At 44.7% G+C, this 18,658-nt stretch overlaps 1 protein-coding gene across 3 annotated transcripts in view; it reads left to right on the plus strand.

Annotated features, from left to right (window-relative positions):
• The window catches only part of VPS8 (VPS8 subunit of CORVET complex), a 233,405-nt gene that overhangs the window by 143,614 nt on the left and 71,133 nt on the right, over nt 1-18,658 (plus strand). For all 3 annotated transcript variants that reach the window (XM_063932991.1, XM_063932993.1, XM_063932992.1), the window contains 2 exons: nt 145-243; nt 14,414-14,503. In XM_063932991.1, coding sequence (XP_063789061.1) covers nt 145-243; nt 14,414-14,503 — 189 coding nt within the window. The remainder of the gene's footprint in view (nt 1-144; nt 244-14,413; nt 14,504-18,658) is intronic.

An 18,658-nucleotide genomic window follows, 5' to 3' on the forward strand; every position in this document is an offset into this window, starting at 1 on the left:
AAAAGATTTATTTAAAAACATTGGTGTACCTGATATATGTACATAGCAACTTTACTTTTATATATTGATGAGTATTTTGCCGTCTATGCATAGTAAATGGCTTTGTCTGGTTATTCTCTCTCTCTCTCTCTCTCTCTCTCTCAGCAAGATGTCTTTAACTACATACACAACATCTTGTCAATGCCTGGGTACAGTCCTGAGGAGAAGCAGGCAGCATGGGACAAAGCCATGAAACATATGGAGGTATGACAAAGGGAATTTGGAATGTGGAAGCGGTACAGATGTGTCCACATACACCTGTCCCCAAATTGCGCTGAGTAGCCTTGGACTTGGCTGGACCAAAATGCTAATCCTAAGTAGATATAGTATACATTATAACCACAATCAGCTCTCCTAACAAGCAACTGCAGCCTAAATGATATTCTAAATACTGACACGCATAAAACAATAAAAACCACAAATGCACAAAATATATAAGAAGAATATCTTTAACCACTTACCTGTCATGGTGGCATCAGTTGCGACCATGCCTGCAAGTGCTCTATCTGACCTGGGAGCACGGGATGCCACCAGTCAGATAGAGAGTGTTAGCAGTGGCAGGGCAGGGAAAAGAAACTTCCCTCCGCTGCTGCTGTCATATGGACCGGAAGGTCCCTCTGTCTCCCTGCACTCTCCCCCACTGATTGCCGTTCTGCCGATCACTGCTGATCGGTCAGCACGGCAGGATCTCCCCCCTCCAGCGGCTGTAGACAATGGCAGCCGCTGAGGAATTGTAAATTAACCCTCCCAAGCCACCCCCAGACCCCCACTGTATACCTGGAGGCTGTCCCGGCTTTCAAAATGAAAGCCACAATGTTCCGATGTTCCCAGTCGATTTTTCGATGTTTGAATAAATATATTTCTCTGACGTCCTAGTGGATGCTGGGGACTCCGTAAGGACCATGGGGAATAGCGGCTCCGCAGGAGACTGGGCACAAAAGTAAAGCTTTAGAACTACCTGGTGTGCACTGGCTCCTCCCCCCATGACCCTCCTCCAAGCCCCAGTTAGATTTTTGTGCCCGAACGAGAAGGGTGCACACTAGGGGCTCTCCTGAGCTGCTTAGTGAAAAGTTTAGTTTTAGGTTTTTTATCTTCAGTGAGACCTGCTGGCAACAGGCTCACTGCATCGAGGGACTAAGGGGAGAAGAAGCGAACTCACCTGCGTGCAGAGTGGATTGGGCTTCTTAGGCTACTGGACATTAGCTCCAGAGGGACCGATCACAGGCCCAGCCATGGATAGGTCCCAGAGCCGCGCCGCCGGCGCCAGAAGACAGAAGAGGTCCGGAAAATCGGCGGCAGAAGACGTCCTGTCTTCAACAAGGTAGCGCACAGCACTGCAGCTGTGCGCCATTGCTCTCAGCACACTTCACACTCCGGTCACTGAGGGTGCAGGGCGCTGGGGGGGGGCGCCCTGAGACGCAATAAAAACACCTTGGCTGGCAAAAAATGCATCACATATAGCTCCTGGGCTATATGGATGAATTTAACCCCTGCCAGAATACACAGAAAAACGGGAGATAAGGCCGCCGAGAAGGGGGCGGAGCCTATCTCCTCAGCACACTGGCGCCATTTTCCCTCACAGCTCCGTTGGAGGGAAGCTCCCTGGCTCTCCCCTGCAGTCACTACACTACAGAAAGGGTTAAAAAAGAGAGGGGGGCACTAATTACGCGCAGTATTAAAAATACAGCAGCTATAAGGGGAAAAACACTTATATAAGGTTATCCCTGTATATATATAGCGCTCTGGTGTGTGCTGGCAAACTCTCCCTCTGTCTCCCCAAAGGGCTAGTGGGGTCCTGTCCTCTATCAGAGCATTCCCTGTGTGTGTGCTGTGTGTCGGTACGTTTGTGTCGACATGTATGAGGAGAAAAATGATGTGGAGACGGAGCAGATTGCCTGTAATAGTGATGTCACCCCCTAGGGGGTCGACACCTGAGTGGATGAACTGTTGGAAGGAATTACGTGACAGTGTCAGCTCTGTATAAAAGACAGTGGTTGACATGAGACAGCCGGCTACTCAGCTTGTGCCTGTCCAGACGTCTCATAGGCCGTCAGGGGCTCTAAAGCGCCCGTTACCTCAGATGGCAGATATAGACGCCGACACGGATACTGACTCCAGTGTCGACGGTGAAGAGACAAATGTGACTTCCAGTAGGGCCACACGTTACATGATTGAGGCAATGAAAAATGTTTTACACATTTCTGATAATACGAGTACCACCAAAAAGGGGTATTATGTTCGGTGAGGAAAAACTACCTGTAGTTTTCCTGAATCTGAGAAATTAAATGAGGTGTGTGATGATGCGTGGGTTTCCCCCGATAACAACTGATAATTTCTAAAATGTTATTGGCATTATATCCTTTCCCGCCAGAGGTTAGGGTGCGTTGGGAAACACCCCCTAGGGTGGATAAAGCGCTCACACGCTTGTAAGAACAAGGGCTCTACCCTCTCCTGAGATGGCCGCCCTTAAGGATCCTGCTGATAGAAAGCAGGAGGGTATCCTAAAATGTATTTACACACATACTGGTGTTATACTGCGACCAGCAATCGCCTCAGCCTGGATGTGCAGTGCTGGTTTGGCGTGGTCGGATTCCCTGACTGAAAATATTGATACCCTAGATAGGGACAGTATATTATTGCCTATAGAGCATTTAAAAGATGCATTTCTATATATGCGTGATGCACAGCGGAATATTTGCCGACTGGCATCAAGTCTAAGTGCGTTGTCCATTTCTGCCAGTAGAGGGTTATGGACACGACAGTGGTCAGGTGATGCGGATTCCAAACGGCATTTGGAAGAAGGGGAGGAGTTATTTGGGGTCGGTCTTTCAGACCTGGTGGCCACGGCAACAGCTGGGAAATCCACGTTTGTACCCCAGGTCGCCTCTCAACATAAGAAGACGCCGTATTATCAGGCGCAGTCCTTTCGTGGGCAAGCGGGCAAAAGGTTCCTCATTTCTGCCCCGTGACAGAGGGAGAGGAAAAAGGCTGCAGAAATCAGCCAGTTCCCAGGAACAGAAGCCCTCTCCCGCCTCTGCCAAGCCCTCAGTATGACGCTGGGGCTTTACAAGCAGAATCAGGCACGGTGGGGGCCCGTCTCAATGAATTTCAGCGCGCAGTGGGCTCACTCGCAATTAGACCCCTGGATCCTTCAGGTGATATCTCAGGGGTACAAATTGGAATTCGAGACGTCTCCCCCTCGCCGTTTCCTAAAGTCGGCTTTACCGATGTCTCCCTCTGACAGGGAGGCAGTTTTGGAAGCCTTTCACAAGCTGTATTCCCAGCAGGTGATAATCAAGGTACCCCTCCTGCAACAGGGAACGGGGTATTATTCCACACTGTTGTGGTACCGAAGCCGGACGGCTCGGTGAGACCGATTCTAAATCTAAAATCTTGGACACTTACATACAGAGGTTCAAATTCAAGATTGAGTCACTCAGAGCAGTGATTGCGAACCTGGAACATGATGTCTCGGGACATCAAGGATGCTTACCTTCATGTCCCAATTTACCCTTCTCACCAAGGGTACCTCAGGTTTGTGGTACAGAACTGTCACTATCAGTTTCAGACGCTGCCGTATGGATGGTCCACGGCACCCCGGGTCTTTACCAAGGTAATGGCCGAAATGATGATACTCTTTCGAAGGAAGGGAATTTTAGTTATCCCTTACTTGGACGATTCCCTGATAAGGGTAAGATCCAGGGAACAGTTGGAGGTCGGTGTAGCACTATCTCAGGTAGTGTTGCGGCAGCACGATTGGATTCTCAATATTCCAAAATCGCAGCTGATTCCGACGACTCGTCTTCTGTTCCTAGGGATGATCCTGGACACAGTCCAGAAAAAGGTGTTTCTCCCGGAGGAGAAAGTCAGGGAGTTATCCGAGCTAGTCGGGAACTCCTATAACCGAGCCAAGTCTCAGTACATCAATGAAAGGGTTCTGGGAAAAATGGTGGCTTCCTACGAAGCAATCCCATTCGGCAGATTCCACGCAAGAACTTTCCAGTGGGACCTGCTGGACAAATGGTCCGGGTCGCATCTTCAGATGCATCAGCGGATAACCCTGTCACCAAGCACAAGGGTGTCTCTCCTGTGGTGGTTGCAGAGTGCTCATCTTCTAGAGGGCCGCAGATTCGACATTCAGGACTGGGTCCTGGTGACCACGGATGCCAGCCTGCGAGGCTGGGGAGCAGTCACACAGGGAAGGAATTTCCAGAGCTTATGGTCAAGCCTGGAGACATCACTTCACATAAATATCCTGAAGCTAAGGGCCATTTACAATGCTCTAAGCTTAGCAAGACCTCTGCTTCAAGGTCACCCGGAGTTGATCCATTCGGACAACATCACGGCAGTCACCCACGTAAACAGACAGGGTGACACAAGAAGCAGGAGGGCAAGGCAGAAGCTGCAAGGATTCTTCGCTGGGCGGAAAATCATGTGATAGCACTGTCAGCAGTATTCATTCCGGGAGTGGACAACTGGGAAGCAGACTTCCTCAGCAGACACGACCCCCACCCGGGAGAGTGGGGACTTCACCCAGAAGTCTTCCACATGTTTATAAAACTCGACAAGTATTGTGCCAGGTCAAGGGACCCTCAGGCAATAGCTGTAGACGCTCTGGTAACACAGTGGGTGTACCAGTCAGTGTATGTGTTCCCTCCTCTGCCTCTCATACCCAAGGTACTGAGAATTATAAGATTGAGAGGAGTAAGCACTATATTCGTGGCTCCGGATTGGCCAAGAAGGACTTGGTAACCGGAACTTCAAGAGATGCTCACGGAGGATCCGTGGCCTCTACCTCTAAGAAGGGACCTGCTCCAGCAAGGACCCTGTCTGTTCCAAGACTTACCGCGGCTGGGTTTGACGGCATGGCGGTTGAACGCCGGATCCTGAAGGAGAAAGGCATTCCGGATGAAGTCATTCCTATCCTGATCAAAGCCAGGAAAGATATAACCGCAAAACATTATCACCGCATTTGGCGAAAATATGTTGCGTGGTGCGAGGCCAGTAAGGCCCCGACGGAGGAATTTTCAACTAGGTCGATTCCTACATTTCCTGCAAACAGGAGTGTCTATGGGCCTGAAATGGGGGTCCATTAAGGTTCAAATTTCGGCCCTGTCAATTTTCTTCCAAAAAGAACTAGCTTCAGTCCCTGAAGTTCAGACGTTGTGAAAGGGGTACTGTATATACAGCCTCCTTTTGTGCCTCCAGTGGCACCTTGGGATCTAAAATTTAGTTTTTGGGTTCCAAAAGTCACATTGGTTTGAACCACTTAAATATGTGGAGTTAAAATATCTCACATGGAAAGTGGTCATGCTGTTGGCCCTGGCCTGGGCCAGGTGCGTGTCAGAATTGGCGGCTTTATCCTGTAAAAGCCCTCATCTGATTTTCCATTCGGACAGGGCGGAATTGAGGACTTGTCCTCAGTTTCTCCCTAAGGTGGTTTTCAGCGTTTTCACCTGAATCAACCTATTGTGGTGCCTGCGGCTACTAGGGACTTGGAGGACTCCAAGTTGCTAGACGTTGTCAGGGCCCTGGAAATATAGGTTTCCAGGACGGCTGGAGTCAGAAAATCTGACTCGTTGTTTATTCTGTATGCACCCAACAAGCTGGGTGCTCCTGCTTCTAAGCAGACTATTGCTCGTTGGAGTTGTAGTACAATTCAGCTTGCACATTCTGTGGCAGGCCTGCCACAGCCAAAATCTGTAAAAGCCCATTCCACAAGGAAGGTGGGCTCATCTTGGGCGGCTGCCCGAGGGGTCTCGGCTTTACAACTTTGCCGAGCAGCTACTTGGTCAGGAGCAAATACGTTTGTAAAATTCTACAAATTTGATACCCTGGCTGAGGAGGACCTGGAGTTCTCTCATTTGGTGCTGCAGAGTCATCCGCACTCTCCCGCCCGTTTGGGAGCTTTGTTATAATCCCCATGGTCCTTACGGAGTCCCCAGCATCCACTAGGACGTCAGAGAAAATAAGAATTTACTTACCGATAATTCTATTTCTCGTAGTCCGTAGTGGATGCTGGGCGCCCATCCCAAGTGCGGATTGTCTGCAATACTGGTACATAGTTATTGTTACCAAAAAATCGGGTTATTGATGTGGTGAGCCATCTTTTCTAGAGGCTCCTCTGTTATCATGCTGTTAACTGGGTTTAGATCACAAGTTATATGGTGTGATTGGTGTGGCTGGTATGAGTCTTACCCGGGATTCAAAATCCTTCCTTATTGTGTACGCTCGTCCGGGCACAGTATCCTAACTGAGGCTTGGAGGAGGGTCATGGGGGGAGGAGCCAGTGCACACCAGGTAGTTCTAAAGCTTTACTTTTGTGCCCAGTCTCCTGCGGAGCCGCTATTCCCCATGGTCCTTACGGAGTCCCCAGCATCCACTACGGACTACGAGAAATAGAATTATCGGTAAGTAAATTCTTATTTTTTTTGTTAAATATATATATCTAAAAAACATATACAAAATGCTTCACCATCCAGAATTGTGGTAATAGATTTCACTTTCACTAAGCACGCTCAAGGTGCCGAGATACATATGCTTACCCCATTAGTTAGCAATAATCCACTCTCTTGTCTTTCTCTTTCTATAGCAGTCCGTGATTTCACCAGATTTTATATAAGGGAAACAAACTGCACGTAGGGGGTAATTCAGAATCGATCGCAGATGTGCTAAATTTATCACATCTACGATTACTTTCTCATTTATTATACACACTTACAAATATAGATGTGTGTCACAACATATCCCAAAACCATATGATCTCCAAGGATCCAGTTGAGAGAAAAAGCTTGTTTCTCCTTCAGGATCCACAATAGCATCCACAGGATATACACTGGGTTGTAGGAGGCGTCAGAGGATCGGGCACCAAACGGTTAAAGCTTTTGGGGCTCCCAGCATGCATCGGTCCAGCCTCCCTATAGCCCCGCCTCCTGGCCTGAAGAATTCAGTTTTTTGTTTGGTGCAGCAGGAGCCGGACCACTTTTGGCATGGCTGTTTTTCAGTCACAAGCTTTTATTATCTTATATAGTTTTTTGTTTTGATTTTAGGTCTTTAATGTGCGTCTTAAACGCATTGACAATGTCGCTCCAACAACAGTTACCTTTGTGTAAACACTGGTGTTACGGCGGGCGCTAGCTGGATGTACTAGCAGATCCATTCTGACGATTCCAAGCTGCGGCCGGATCACGGGGAGAAGGTAGATGTAGGTCGATATAGAGCTGCAAATCACACTCCTGATGACGCGTTTCAAATGAAAGTACTTTTTAAAGAGAAGGATGAAAAGTAAAGTCAACTTTAGAACAAAATATTTATTGATCAAAATACTTAGTTGCAATTACAAGCATTGATAACTGAATAAAGCAGATCAATCTGCTTGTTAGCTAACCCTTTTTGCTATGCGTTTCCTAGCATGATCGCCTTCTACAGGAACGTAGGAACACTGTTATTTTACCATACTGTTCTTATCATATGTTTCATTATAGGGCCATACAGGTACTGCTCATTGTCAAGCAAGAGCGAAATAGTTGAGGGATTGCAAGTAAATGAGATTTCGTATTTTATGTTGCATAATTCCACTCCAAAATGCATTTGTACCCACGTGCCCCATCTGGGTATTATCTATGTTGCCATCTGGGTCTCCAAAGCCACCAATTTTGTAAAGTCCAGTTATAAGGCTGGATGCAGCGACGCTCAGAGTTTGGCAGCCGTGCCATGTAAATGATTGCCCCTTTAAAAAAACATCTAAGTTCGGCCAGCATCCTGCATGGCTGCTGAACTCAGGGCGTCATTACATCCGGCCAATAATCTCTTATGTTTAGTGAACCGATAGGATATCCATGCCTTTTACAATTGTCTTCAGGACAATGATGTCAGTAGACCTCATTTACAAAGTATACCGGGTAAGCACCGTAGAACGCTTTGGTTTTGCACTGTCGCGACTAGACTGTTCCACCGAGTATATTTCAGGTTGCCTATCTTCCGCTCTCAGGCAACCAATCAGATGTTGCCTATCATTTTCTAAAAGGCAATAGAGAAATGATAGACATAATCTGATTGGTTGATATGTGTAACATCACCAATTCTCTGTTTTAGAAGCTTTAGTAAATTTACTCGTGCAGTGAGCAGGCCGCCGTTTGCTGCATGAAATGTAAAAAGAATTCTGCAAGTATCTGCTTTTTTCTTTTTATGCATCACCCCAGAAGCTTTACCTGGTTCTTTAAGGTATTGATAAGAGTCAACCGAGTTTCACATAATAGGCAGAAGGAGCAGGTTGTTTGTAAATAATGACACCAGAAATCTATATTTATTAGATGTCATCAGACATCCCAGAAAGAAGGTCATTCCGTTACGGTTGACCCAACCGTGGTGTCAGGGCGATACATAAATAACTGCAGGTACAAATGGGTTCTTTATGAAATCACCGTAGGCGGATGAACATCAAATAACGAGTCATGTTTTGCCTACTCAACAATTCTTTCATCAGATGAATATATGTACACCCCCACCCCCACCCCCCATCTGTCACATCCCACTCACCATACGCGTGACATTTATCAGGTGAACGGAATAACTATACAGACCTAGGAAATGTGACAACTTTCAGGGTTTATGCTCTGCATTATCAGACTGCGCCTATTAATGTGAAACACATCTATATAATAACCGTGGATGGCCTGAGATCTGCACATGCCTTCCCCGGTAAACTGCTACACCGCCGCAGAGGACAAAGTGAAGGGTTGAGCCAGCGCGAAGGTCGGGAGTCTCTGCTGAAAGATGTCACGGCCAGGTTAAGTTAACGGGTAGAGGATGTGGTGTGGGGTTGGAGAGCAGAAAGTCTTCGGCCGGGTTTATAGGCAGCTTAATACAGATGGAGCCATGTTTATCTTGGCTTCTCTGCTGCACCTAGGTGCACCAAGGCTTATTAGCATAAGCCCTTCATATATTGTTCTCTGCTGCAATACAATACAGAGAGAACAAAACATCAGGGGATTAAGTCATTACAGCAGGGGATCAAGTCTGACTGACCTGGCTCAGTTAATCTTATTAAAGGCCAAGATAAAGATGACTCCATCTGTAAATTGGACAGACAAAGCCACCCCCACAGCTATAAGGGTACGTTAACCAATGAAAATAGAGGGACCGCTGGAGAAAGCTGTAATTTGTCTTGTTAAGTAGGAGGAAGCAATGATAAACCCCTTCATCAAAAAAGGGTGCTCACTGCTTCATAAAAAGACCCCCTAATCATAGTGATATAATTGGTTCAAGACTTTACAGTTAGGACCAAATGTAATACTCCCATGCGGATGTTTTGGCGATTTAGCTGCAAGATTTAACGTGACATATTTTTATTTATTTACAGGCAGCACCCACCCGTGTTTTCCCATTAAAATAACGTGCTGCTTTAAATCTTGCAGCTATATGTGTGTACAAGTGTGTCCGTATATGTGTGTGTGAGCAAATGCATATACTGTAGGGGGGGAGACCTACTGTGTGTACAAGTGTGTCCGTATATGTGTGTGTGAGCAAATGCATATACTGTAGGGGGGGTGACCTACTGTGTGTACAAGTGTGTCCGTATATGTGTGTGTGAGCAAATGCATATACTGTAGGGGGGAGACCTACTGTGTGTACAAGTGTGTCCGTATACGTGTGTGTGAGCAAGGGCATATAGTGGGGGTGGGGGGAGGGGGCAGACCTACTGTGTGTGTTGGTGCAGAAGAAAATTAGGTTTTTTCACCCGATGTTTCGCTTTGGGCTATTCCTGGTTTTTTATTCACCCAATAAATTATCATGTTGCAGGCGAAAACACATTGGGGGAGATTCAAATGTTTGAAAAGTCAGTTGGGTGTCTGTTTTTTCCTATCTAATAGACAGTAAAAAACAGACACCCAACAGACTTTTCAAACATTTGAATTCCACCCATAGAGTCCATGCTAAGTTTGCGGCCCTATGTGTTCTCGTGGGCGCGATGGCGAAAATGGGGCTGTTTATCAGGAAAAAAATGTTGCCCGTCTCAGGCAGATGAAAAGAAATCCCCTATGAGTGACAGCTCCGGTGAGTGATTCTCCCTGGGGCTAACTGAATAGCCCCAGGGAGGGTCAATTAGCAGTGGAAAATTACCGGCGCTAACTGAATTCCACCAACGGAATTTGCATAGATCAGACATTTAAGTTCATGCCCCTCCCACCTCCTTTTTTATGCTTCAATATAGGCTTTCTCTGGAATAGGGAATTAAGTGTCTGTCTAAACCTTGTTTTGGGTTTTTTTGCTCTCGAAAAATGATTGGGGCTAATTGAATTCCTCATGTAAATCTTTGCTTTGAATATGTTTAGCAATAATGTTGGACTTTTTTATAGGCTTAGAAAGTTTGACGCCTAAACAGCCATATGTTGCATCTACTCGTAATAAAGGCGAGAATATGCAAATACATTTCTGTTCTTATATTGTGCAGTATATAGCTATGAGATTGGAGTCTACAATTCCCCGTAGAACGAATCACCACGCATTTGCATCAGAGATTGCCATAAGCGCGCACTGCCGTATGGCGTCTTATCGCTGGATCATATTCTTACACTGCTGATCGCACAGCCTGTCAGACATCCTTCTAGCACAAATCATGTTACTCCTTTGGAAGTTATGGTGGATGCCAGTAGCTGCTGTGTAGCAACGTATGCCTGTCAGTTATCTGCTGATGCATATCCAGTGACAGTTGTATTGTCATACAACACTGACCGTGGTCACCAGGATTTTCTTGTCTGAACGTACTAATATATATATATGTGTACATTAGGTATATACAGTAAGCAGCACTGTATTACTACGTTCTATATATGATAGATTTAGATTTTATATATATATACGTACATTAGACACTGTCAAGATCTGACTTGGGTACCATGGTGACGGCATATACAGTAAGCAGCACTGTATTACTACGTTCTATATATGATAGATTTAGATTTTATATATATATATATATATATATATATATGCACATTAGACACTGTCAAGATCAGACTTGGGTACCATGGTGACAGCATATACAGTAAGCAGCACTGTGTATATATATATAAAATCTAAATCTATCATATATATATATATATATATGTATATAAAATCTATTTTTTCTATATATATATATATATATGTGTGTGTGTATATACAGTATATATATTTATATATATATATATATATATATATATATATATATATATTAGGCATATCTGATATTGCTTGATATGTTTACTGAACTTGTTATTTTAAAATGAAATTAGTTTCCGTATTTAGAAATATTGCCATGACTTGGGACACATTCTTAAGGAATAGAAAACAGAACTTATAAGAGTTGCGATATCATCATCTGTGGTGAAATTCATTTGTTTCAAATCTTACACAGATTTGTGCCTTAGCCAATTTGATATACGCTCCATAGCCTCCAGTCATTATACCGTACAGGGATTGTACATCCAGGAACGGATAACTGTAAGCTCTTGAGTTATCGGTGACATTAACCGTTTAGGGAAAAATAACACGTAGGGCCTGATTTGATGTCGGACGCAGCGGGGAGATGTATTCCATCTGCACATGTGGCACAATTTTGTACATACAGAGGCGCAATACAAATTTAGCCGCACACTAACAGAAATGTATGGGGCGTTCTCCTGCATTGACTGGGAGATAGGCTGGCTAAACTGACGCACAGAGGTGTTGCGTCTTACGGGAGTGTCGCAGAGATGCTCAGTTGCTCATATAGGAGGCCATATTTAGATGGGGAATCTGCACCTGCCACAGGATTGGTGCATTTTTTACAGAATTACCCCTCTCTTTTAGCACCTGAGTGACATCACAATCTGATTGAGCAGCTTACCAATATATGCATTGGTGCATTTTTTGATAGTGTATCCAATGATGCACCAAGCGGTATTTCAGCATCTACGGACGCTGAGAGTGAGCGCCTCAGTCCTTGCACATTCAGGTGCACGAGTGTACACCAGGGAAGGGCTTTGTAGCAGCATTAACATAAAGTCGCAAACCGGACTTTAGCAAAAGATGCAAGGACGTCTGCGGCTGTGTCCAACTTAAAATCTCACCCATTGTGTATAATGCACCAATCATCTCTCCTACCTGCTGTAACAGAGCTTCTAAATATATAGGGTTTTAACAGTGAAGATATCCTTGGGCTACTTTAAGACTACATGGGCCTTGCGATGTTGACACGTAACTTGTATATTTATTCTCCAAGGTATGAGCTGTCATTGTACCTTTCAAAATATACATTAACCTCCTTTAAAAAAAAAAAAATGAGTAGCATAGGAAGGGGAGGGACTAGAATGCACTAGGAAGGGGCGGGACTAGATTGCACTAGGAAGGGGCGTAACTAGATTGCACTAGGAAGGGGCGGGGCTACAATGCACTAGGAAGGGGCGGGACTACAATTAATGCTTTCCAATAATTGCTTTTCATCTGCAGCAGTATAATCACTCTATTGCACCTTATCAGACATTTTTATATGCACTCCTACTGTACGTCCTTTTCTACATTTTGAATGGCACAAAATCTATCAGATTGTAAATTTCATTGTGCATGGAGTAGTCAGCAGAGCAACTCTTTTTCTTAAGCTGTTAACCCACAAGTGAGGGTCTACGCGTTTCACCCACCGGTGTATGAACAATTGGCAAATCTCATCCGGAGTCTTAAACTCTTTTTGACTTTATAAAACTCCACTGAATTGAAAAACAGAGCGAGATATAGGAACACTGACCAGCCTCCTGTTTGAGCCCAGTGTGTAATGTCTGTGACAGGTCCGTCTGATAAGTTAGGGCTATGCGCCCCTTTTAGAAAGATTCTTAGGTGTTTTAGTATCATATATATATATATATAGATCAGATTGTTACCCAACTAATTCATTTGTCTCCAATACAAATATTTGATTGTAGCAATGATATAGTGCAGTGAGTGCTTCTTAGAGATAATCTGTCACACTTTCACAGATTCATTATCCTGACACAAAGGGGATTTGGTTAAAATTGCCGTATCTTGTGGTGATCTATGGGGAAGAATGCAGTGTCCAGTTAGTCTGAGTTACTTCTCTAAGGGGGACATTTACTAAGCAGTGATAAGAGCGGAGAAGTGAGTCAGTGGAGAAGTTACCCATGGCAACCAATAAGCACTGAAGTAACATCTATAATTTGCATACTATAAAATAATACAGAGCTGCTGATTGGTTGAAGGGGCCACTTCTCCACTCTTATCACTGCTTAGTAAATGTCCCCCTTAATATCTTAACAAGCAAATCAGGGATTAAAATCCTGTCAGGCTTACAATTCAGCATTTGGCTTGTATAAAGTACATTTTGACAGAATATTTAGCATTTCAGTGTCAGAAACTGACATGACTCGAGCCATTTACGCAGAAGACGAAATACACTAATACACTATATGAAGATACTACTGCCATGCATTCTTTACAATAGACCTTTAAAGATGGAGCCACCTCACCTCTAAGGCTAATATTAAATCATTACTCCCACGGCCCTTTAATCAGATATCTAATCAATGAGACCATCATAAAAAATATATCTGCCCTTAGTTTCACACTATACACACATTAAAACAGGTTAATTGTATACAAAAATAAAACGATTATGATCTGTACAAATATATATTCTCTGAATATTCGTTCACATTGCCAGGATGGCTGTTTCGGAGAATCTACTTGGGATGAAGTGCAACCACCTGCACAAAGTGGTTCTAGCTTTTGTTGTGGCTAGCACCAGTATCTGTGAGATTGTGCAGGGGGGTATTCAGTTAACTCTGGTAATCTCAGAGCTATTGAATTCGCCCCCAGGCCTTTTCAACTGCGGGATGTTTTTAAGGCATTTTCGCCAATGCATTTCACCTTTTTTCTTTTTTTATTTAGTGGAAAAGCATTGGCGAAAAAAGCATCAAAATCGTCGAAAACGGGCCACGTTTTCACTTTCGCAGGTGAGAAAACGTGGGTTCTCCAATCTACGGGTTTTTCGCTCATGCTGAATTTTTCGCCTGGGCGAAAAAATTACCTGCTATTGAATAGCGGACCTAATTGAATACCACCCCCCCCCATAGACTGTAGTTGTAGGAATGTTGTTTCAGACCAGAGAATATCTGTGCCCACTGCATAGGTGATGGGTGCTCTGTAATGTTAGTGATCAGCAAATGACATCGCAGTATAACGAAGTATGATAAGAAGTGCAATTAAATTGAATTGTGTTTTCCTGGCATTGGTCCTTCATCAGGTCCTAGGTCAGTTTTGTGATCATGCTTCAAACTCTATTTTCTTTTTTACATCGTTCAACTGACTTCATCATCATTTCTACACTCTTCATGCCCGCTAGGAGCTGGTGACGTTGAGTCCAAGCAAAGCCGCCGACCTGGTTTGCACACACTTTAATGAACAGCTGGACGAAGTCATTGCCAAGCTTCAGGTATTGTATATGATAACATTCTATACATTGCGTTGTGTCTTCTAACTCAAGGGACTGCTATTATATTCCACCTTTCTGATGTCATGTATCCAGTAATGTTACACTGCTATGTATCTCAGCCTATAGAGGTCTCTGCCAGCAGCGGAGCGAGCGCTAAGAGTCACCTTGTGGGCTCGCTGCAGCCTCGGTTGTATTCCCACTCTGTGGGTGTCGTGGACATAGTATCGTGTCGTGGACACGAGTGGGAATAGCCCTAGTGCGCCGGGATTCCGACTGGCTGCATTGTCGGCTGACGGGATTCCGGCATTGGGATCCTGACCGCCGGGATCTTGACAGCTGGCAAATTAAACGCATCCCCATACAACCAGCTTAAAGATTCAGTGTAGCTGCTGATAGAATAATAATAGTGAAAAGACTGCTATTTGCAATAAGATCATAAAGCCATCTTACAATTTTGGATACACGCTGAACCGCCATCTTTGTCCTCATTTAAAACTAAACTCTTATCTTTTCCGGATGGAGTGGGTGGGAGTACTGTTGGAGGGAGACAATAAAGTGGAACAATTTTTTGGAGTTTTGGAAAGCTACATCGCAACTTTTATCTACTGCTGTTAGATCACAAACACAAGGCTCAATGTCTAATACCGCATGGCGTATGACCCAAATGGTAGAGGGTGATCCTCCTATTGCCTTATAGTTTACTCCTGTTCAATTTCATGTAGAGTTCTTGGGGGATGGGGAGCGGGGAGTTGCGAGCTCCAAAAAAAAAAAAATCCCCTTTTTTGTTTTTATTAGTAATCACAGCTGTATATTACATTTACAGTTTCATGTCTTATGCTTTTCTTTTCCGTGAATTCACATAATACAGGTGTTATACTCAACCTACAAACTGTTTTGTTTCCATGTATCATACTGTAACAAAAGACTCTTGAGATGCTGACGTTGTACAACTACTTTTGTTTTATTCTTTAAAGAAGATGTGACACACTTGTCATGTATCTGTCATATGATTGTGTACCACTCATCTTTTTCCCGAAAAACAAATTATTTAAAAAAAAAAAATATTCTTATACAGGTTGAGTATCCCTTATCCAAAATGCTTGGGACCAGAGGTATTTTGGATATGGGATTTTTCCGTATTTTGGAATAATTGCATACCATAATGAGATATCATGGTGATGGGACCTAAATCTAAGCACAGAATGCATTTATGTTTCATATACACCTTATACACACAGCCTGAAGGTCATTTTAGCCAATATTTTTTATAACTTTGTGCATTAAACAAAGTGTGTGTACATTCACACAATTCATTTATGTTTCATATACACCTTATACACACAGCCTGAAGGTCATTTAATACAATATTTTTAATAACTTTGTGTAGTAAACAAAGTTTGTGTACATTGAGCCATCAAAAAACAAAGGTTTCACTATCTCACTCTCACTCAAAAAAGTCTGTATTTCGGAATATTCCGTATTTCGGAATATTTGGATATGAGATACTCAACCTGTACATTTCTGAATCCATACAGATCGGATGTGGGGAAACTTGGTGTCATAGGGGAGATGTTTCAATCCTTGGAGAGAGATAACTGTACTAACTAATCAGCTCCTAACTGTGCTTTTTCTGTATGAAAAATGACCGTGATACCACTTTCAGACATACGACCCGGGAATTGGGTTTTTCACCTCAGCAAAATCCCAGGTTTTTGCTCAAGACCCCCTTTCACACTACATCTGCAACCTGGGTAGACCCCTTTCAGACATAGGGACGGCGCTCAGCATAGAGGCCCCGCCCGCCGTACGTGTCTGCACGGGGATTGAGTGGCGTCTGCCTCCCCAGAGTTTTGCTGCCGTTGCCGTCCGTACTCTTGGACCTGCAGCCTGATGGTGAGAGAGGTGACCCGGGTCCGGGAGGAGAGCTGCGGGTACACTGACTGTGACAGGGCAGAGAGACGCTCACAGCTCGCCCCGGTGCACAACCTGAGCTGTCCATCCCCGGCCACCTCCCTGCTCCTTGCTCCAGCTCCCCGCAGGCGGTAGCTCCAGTCCGATCCCAGGGACATGTTGACGCCTCCGGTGGTCCCGGGATGAAGTTGCCCATCCAGCCACGCCGGCTACATCCTGCTCAGGTCCACAGGCACACACAGCAGTAGCGCTACCGCACGGTCTCCGGGTGTGTCAGAGCAGCAGCCTGGCTGTCGGATTGGCATTGTCGGAACGGTCAAAACCGACAGCCCATTGAATACTGACCTGTCGGATCCTTTCCATCGGAAAGGATCCGACCGGAATTGAATATACCCCATAAGCTGGGTTTTTCCGTTTTTAATGCAGTTTTTCACAGTCTTGTCATTAAAAGGGGAAGAATTGCTGGACCACAAAGAATGAGGTCATGCAGAGCCCACTCTGTGATCCTCCAACTGTGCCAACCAAAGTGTGCGGTTGGATGCATGTGCGGAGTCTCTCCCTCTCCGGCTGCCCCTGATGATGTCATCAGCATGCATCAGACAGCCCTGGCTGGCCAATTAAAAATGTTTCGGTGCGGCCCGGGAAGGAAATCCCGGGTCTCACCATTCACACTTACCCGGGTCGACTACCTGGGAAGAAAGTCCCGCTAAAAAACCCTGGCAAATTGCAGAGGGAAAGACCCGGAACCTGTTCCTGGGCTGGAGCCTTTCAGACATACAATAATCCTGGATTGATGCACGTTCATGTACAAAAACCCGGGCTTTTCAAGTATGTCTGAAAAGGGTATTAGGAGCTGATTGGTCTGTGCTTTATCTCTCTCCACTTTATCTCTCTCCAAGCTTTGCTACACCTCCCCCATTTCTGCCTCAGTGGGGTGGTGGAAGAAAATATAACAAGAGCATATGGGTAATATTGTAGGCTGTGAGGTATACAGAATGTAACGGATGGGCAAGCATATTTTATTATTAAATAATAACCCTTTCTGTGCCAGGCATTTAGCTGGCGGAAGATCACTCATTGTAGCAGATCTTTCCTCTTGTGCTGTGGGTGCATCTGATACGTCCACTTGCTGCATTGTGACCACGGTCGTTTCATGTATGTAGGAACACATTTCGGATAATTATCTCTTCCTATGGGAAGGCTATAGAGGACCCATTCGGTACTGGAGCAGTGTCTTCGGATTTAGTTAGTATTTCCCCTGTATGTGTATTTATTAGGAAAATGTCTCAGACCAGGCGGCTGGCTTAATGCATCAGCTACTTATTGCCTACCGCTTACTCTTCATCAGACCTGAATGGCCCATTAGCTCCTTCCCTGCAGAAGTTTAGTCCATAATAAGCCTATCTTTAAGTCTGGAATCATGCTGAATGAGAACCACCTCCTAATTATGCATTTATGCGTATCCCAGACTACCACGGTCACAGGCATACAGGGAAGGTTCTTATGGACAGCTGTTTGCACGTCTCCTGTGGACCTGTTATCTTGCAACAAAGAATGATTTAGTCCCAACAATCCAAACCAGGTGGGAGGCGCTGCTTAGAATTCCCTTAGCAGATGAGGACTGGGCAACATGATTTACCAATATTTTAAAAAAATGTCGAAATGACTTAATCATTCCGAAATGATGTCCACGTTAATACCTGAGTTATAACACACACCAGATAAACTGCATAGAATATGGGCGAGTCCTCTAAATATTGTCTGAGAAACTGTGGTCTGGAAGGTACCCTGGTACATACTGTGCCTTCTGGTCATGTCCCATAATTAGTTAATTATGGGCAGTAGTTTTTGACCTTATTTTCCAGGTTACTGCGGAGGCTTCTTCCTCAACTCCCTGAAATTGCACTCGTACATTATTTTCCTATAACAATTCTAGCCCATAACAAACCTCACTCTTTCATCTGAGGAACATAGCCAGAATCAAGCACCTGATTCCCTCAGATGATCTGCCTAAAGTCATAACTGCATTTGTATCATCACGCCTAGACTACTGTAATGCCCTCTACCTTGGTCTCCCAGTAAAAGAATTGCACCGCTTGCAGATGGTACAAAATGCAGCTGCCAGGCTGTTAACCAACCAGCCCCGTTCCAGCCACAAAACACCCATTCTCTACTTCAATGGCTGCCTGTAAGATGGCAATTTTTTTTCAAGACTGGCTTACTCACTTTCAAAGCCCTACATGA

The sequence above is a fragment of the Pseudophryne corroboree genome, chromosome 7 (genome assembly GCF_028390025.1).
Source record: "Pseudophryne corroboree isolate aPseCor3 chromosome 7, aPseCor3.hap2, whole genome shotgun sequence".
NCBI classification, from domain to species: Eukaryota; Metazoa; Chordata; class Amphibia; order Anura; family Myobatrachidae; genus Pseudophryne; species Pseudophryne corroboree.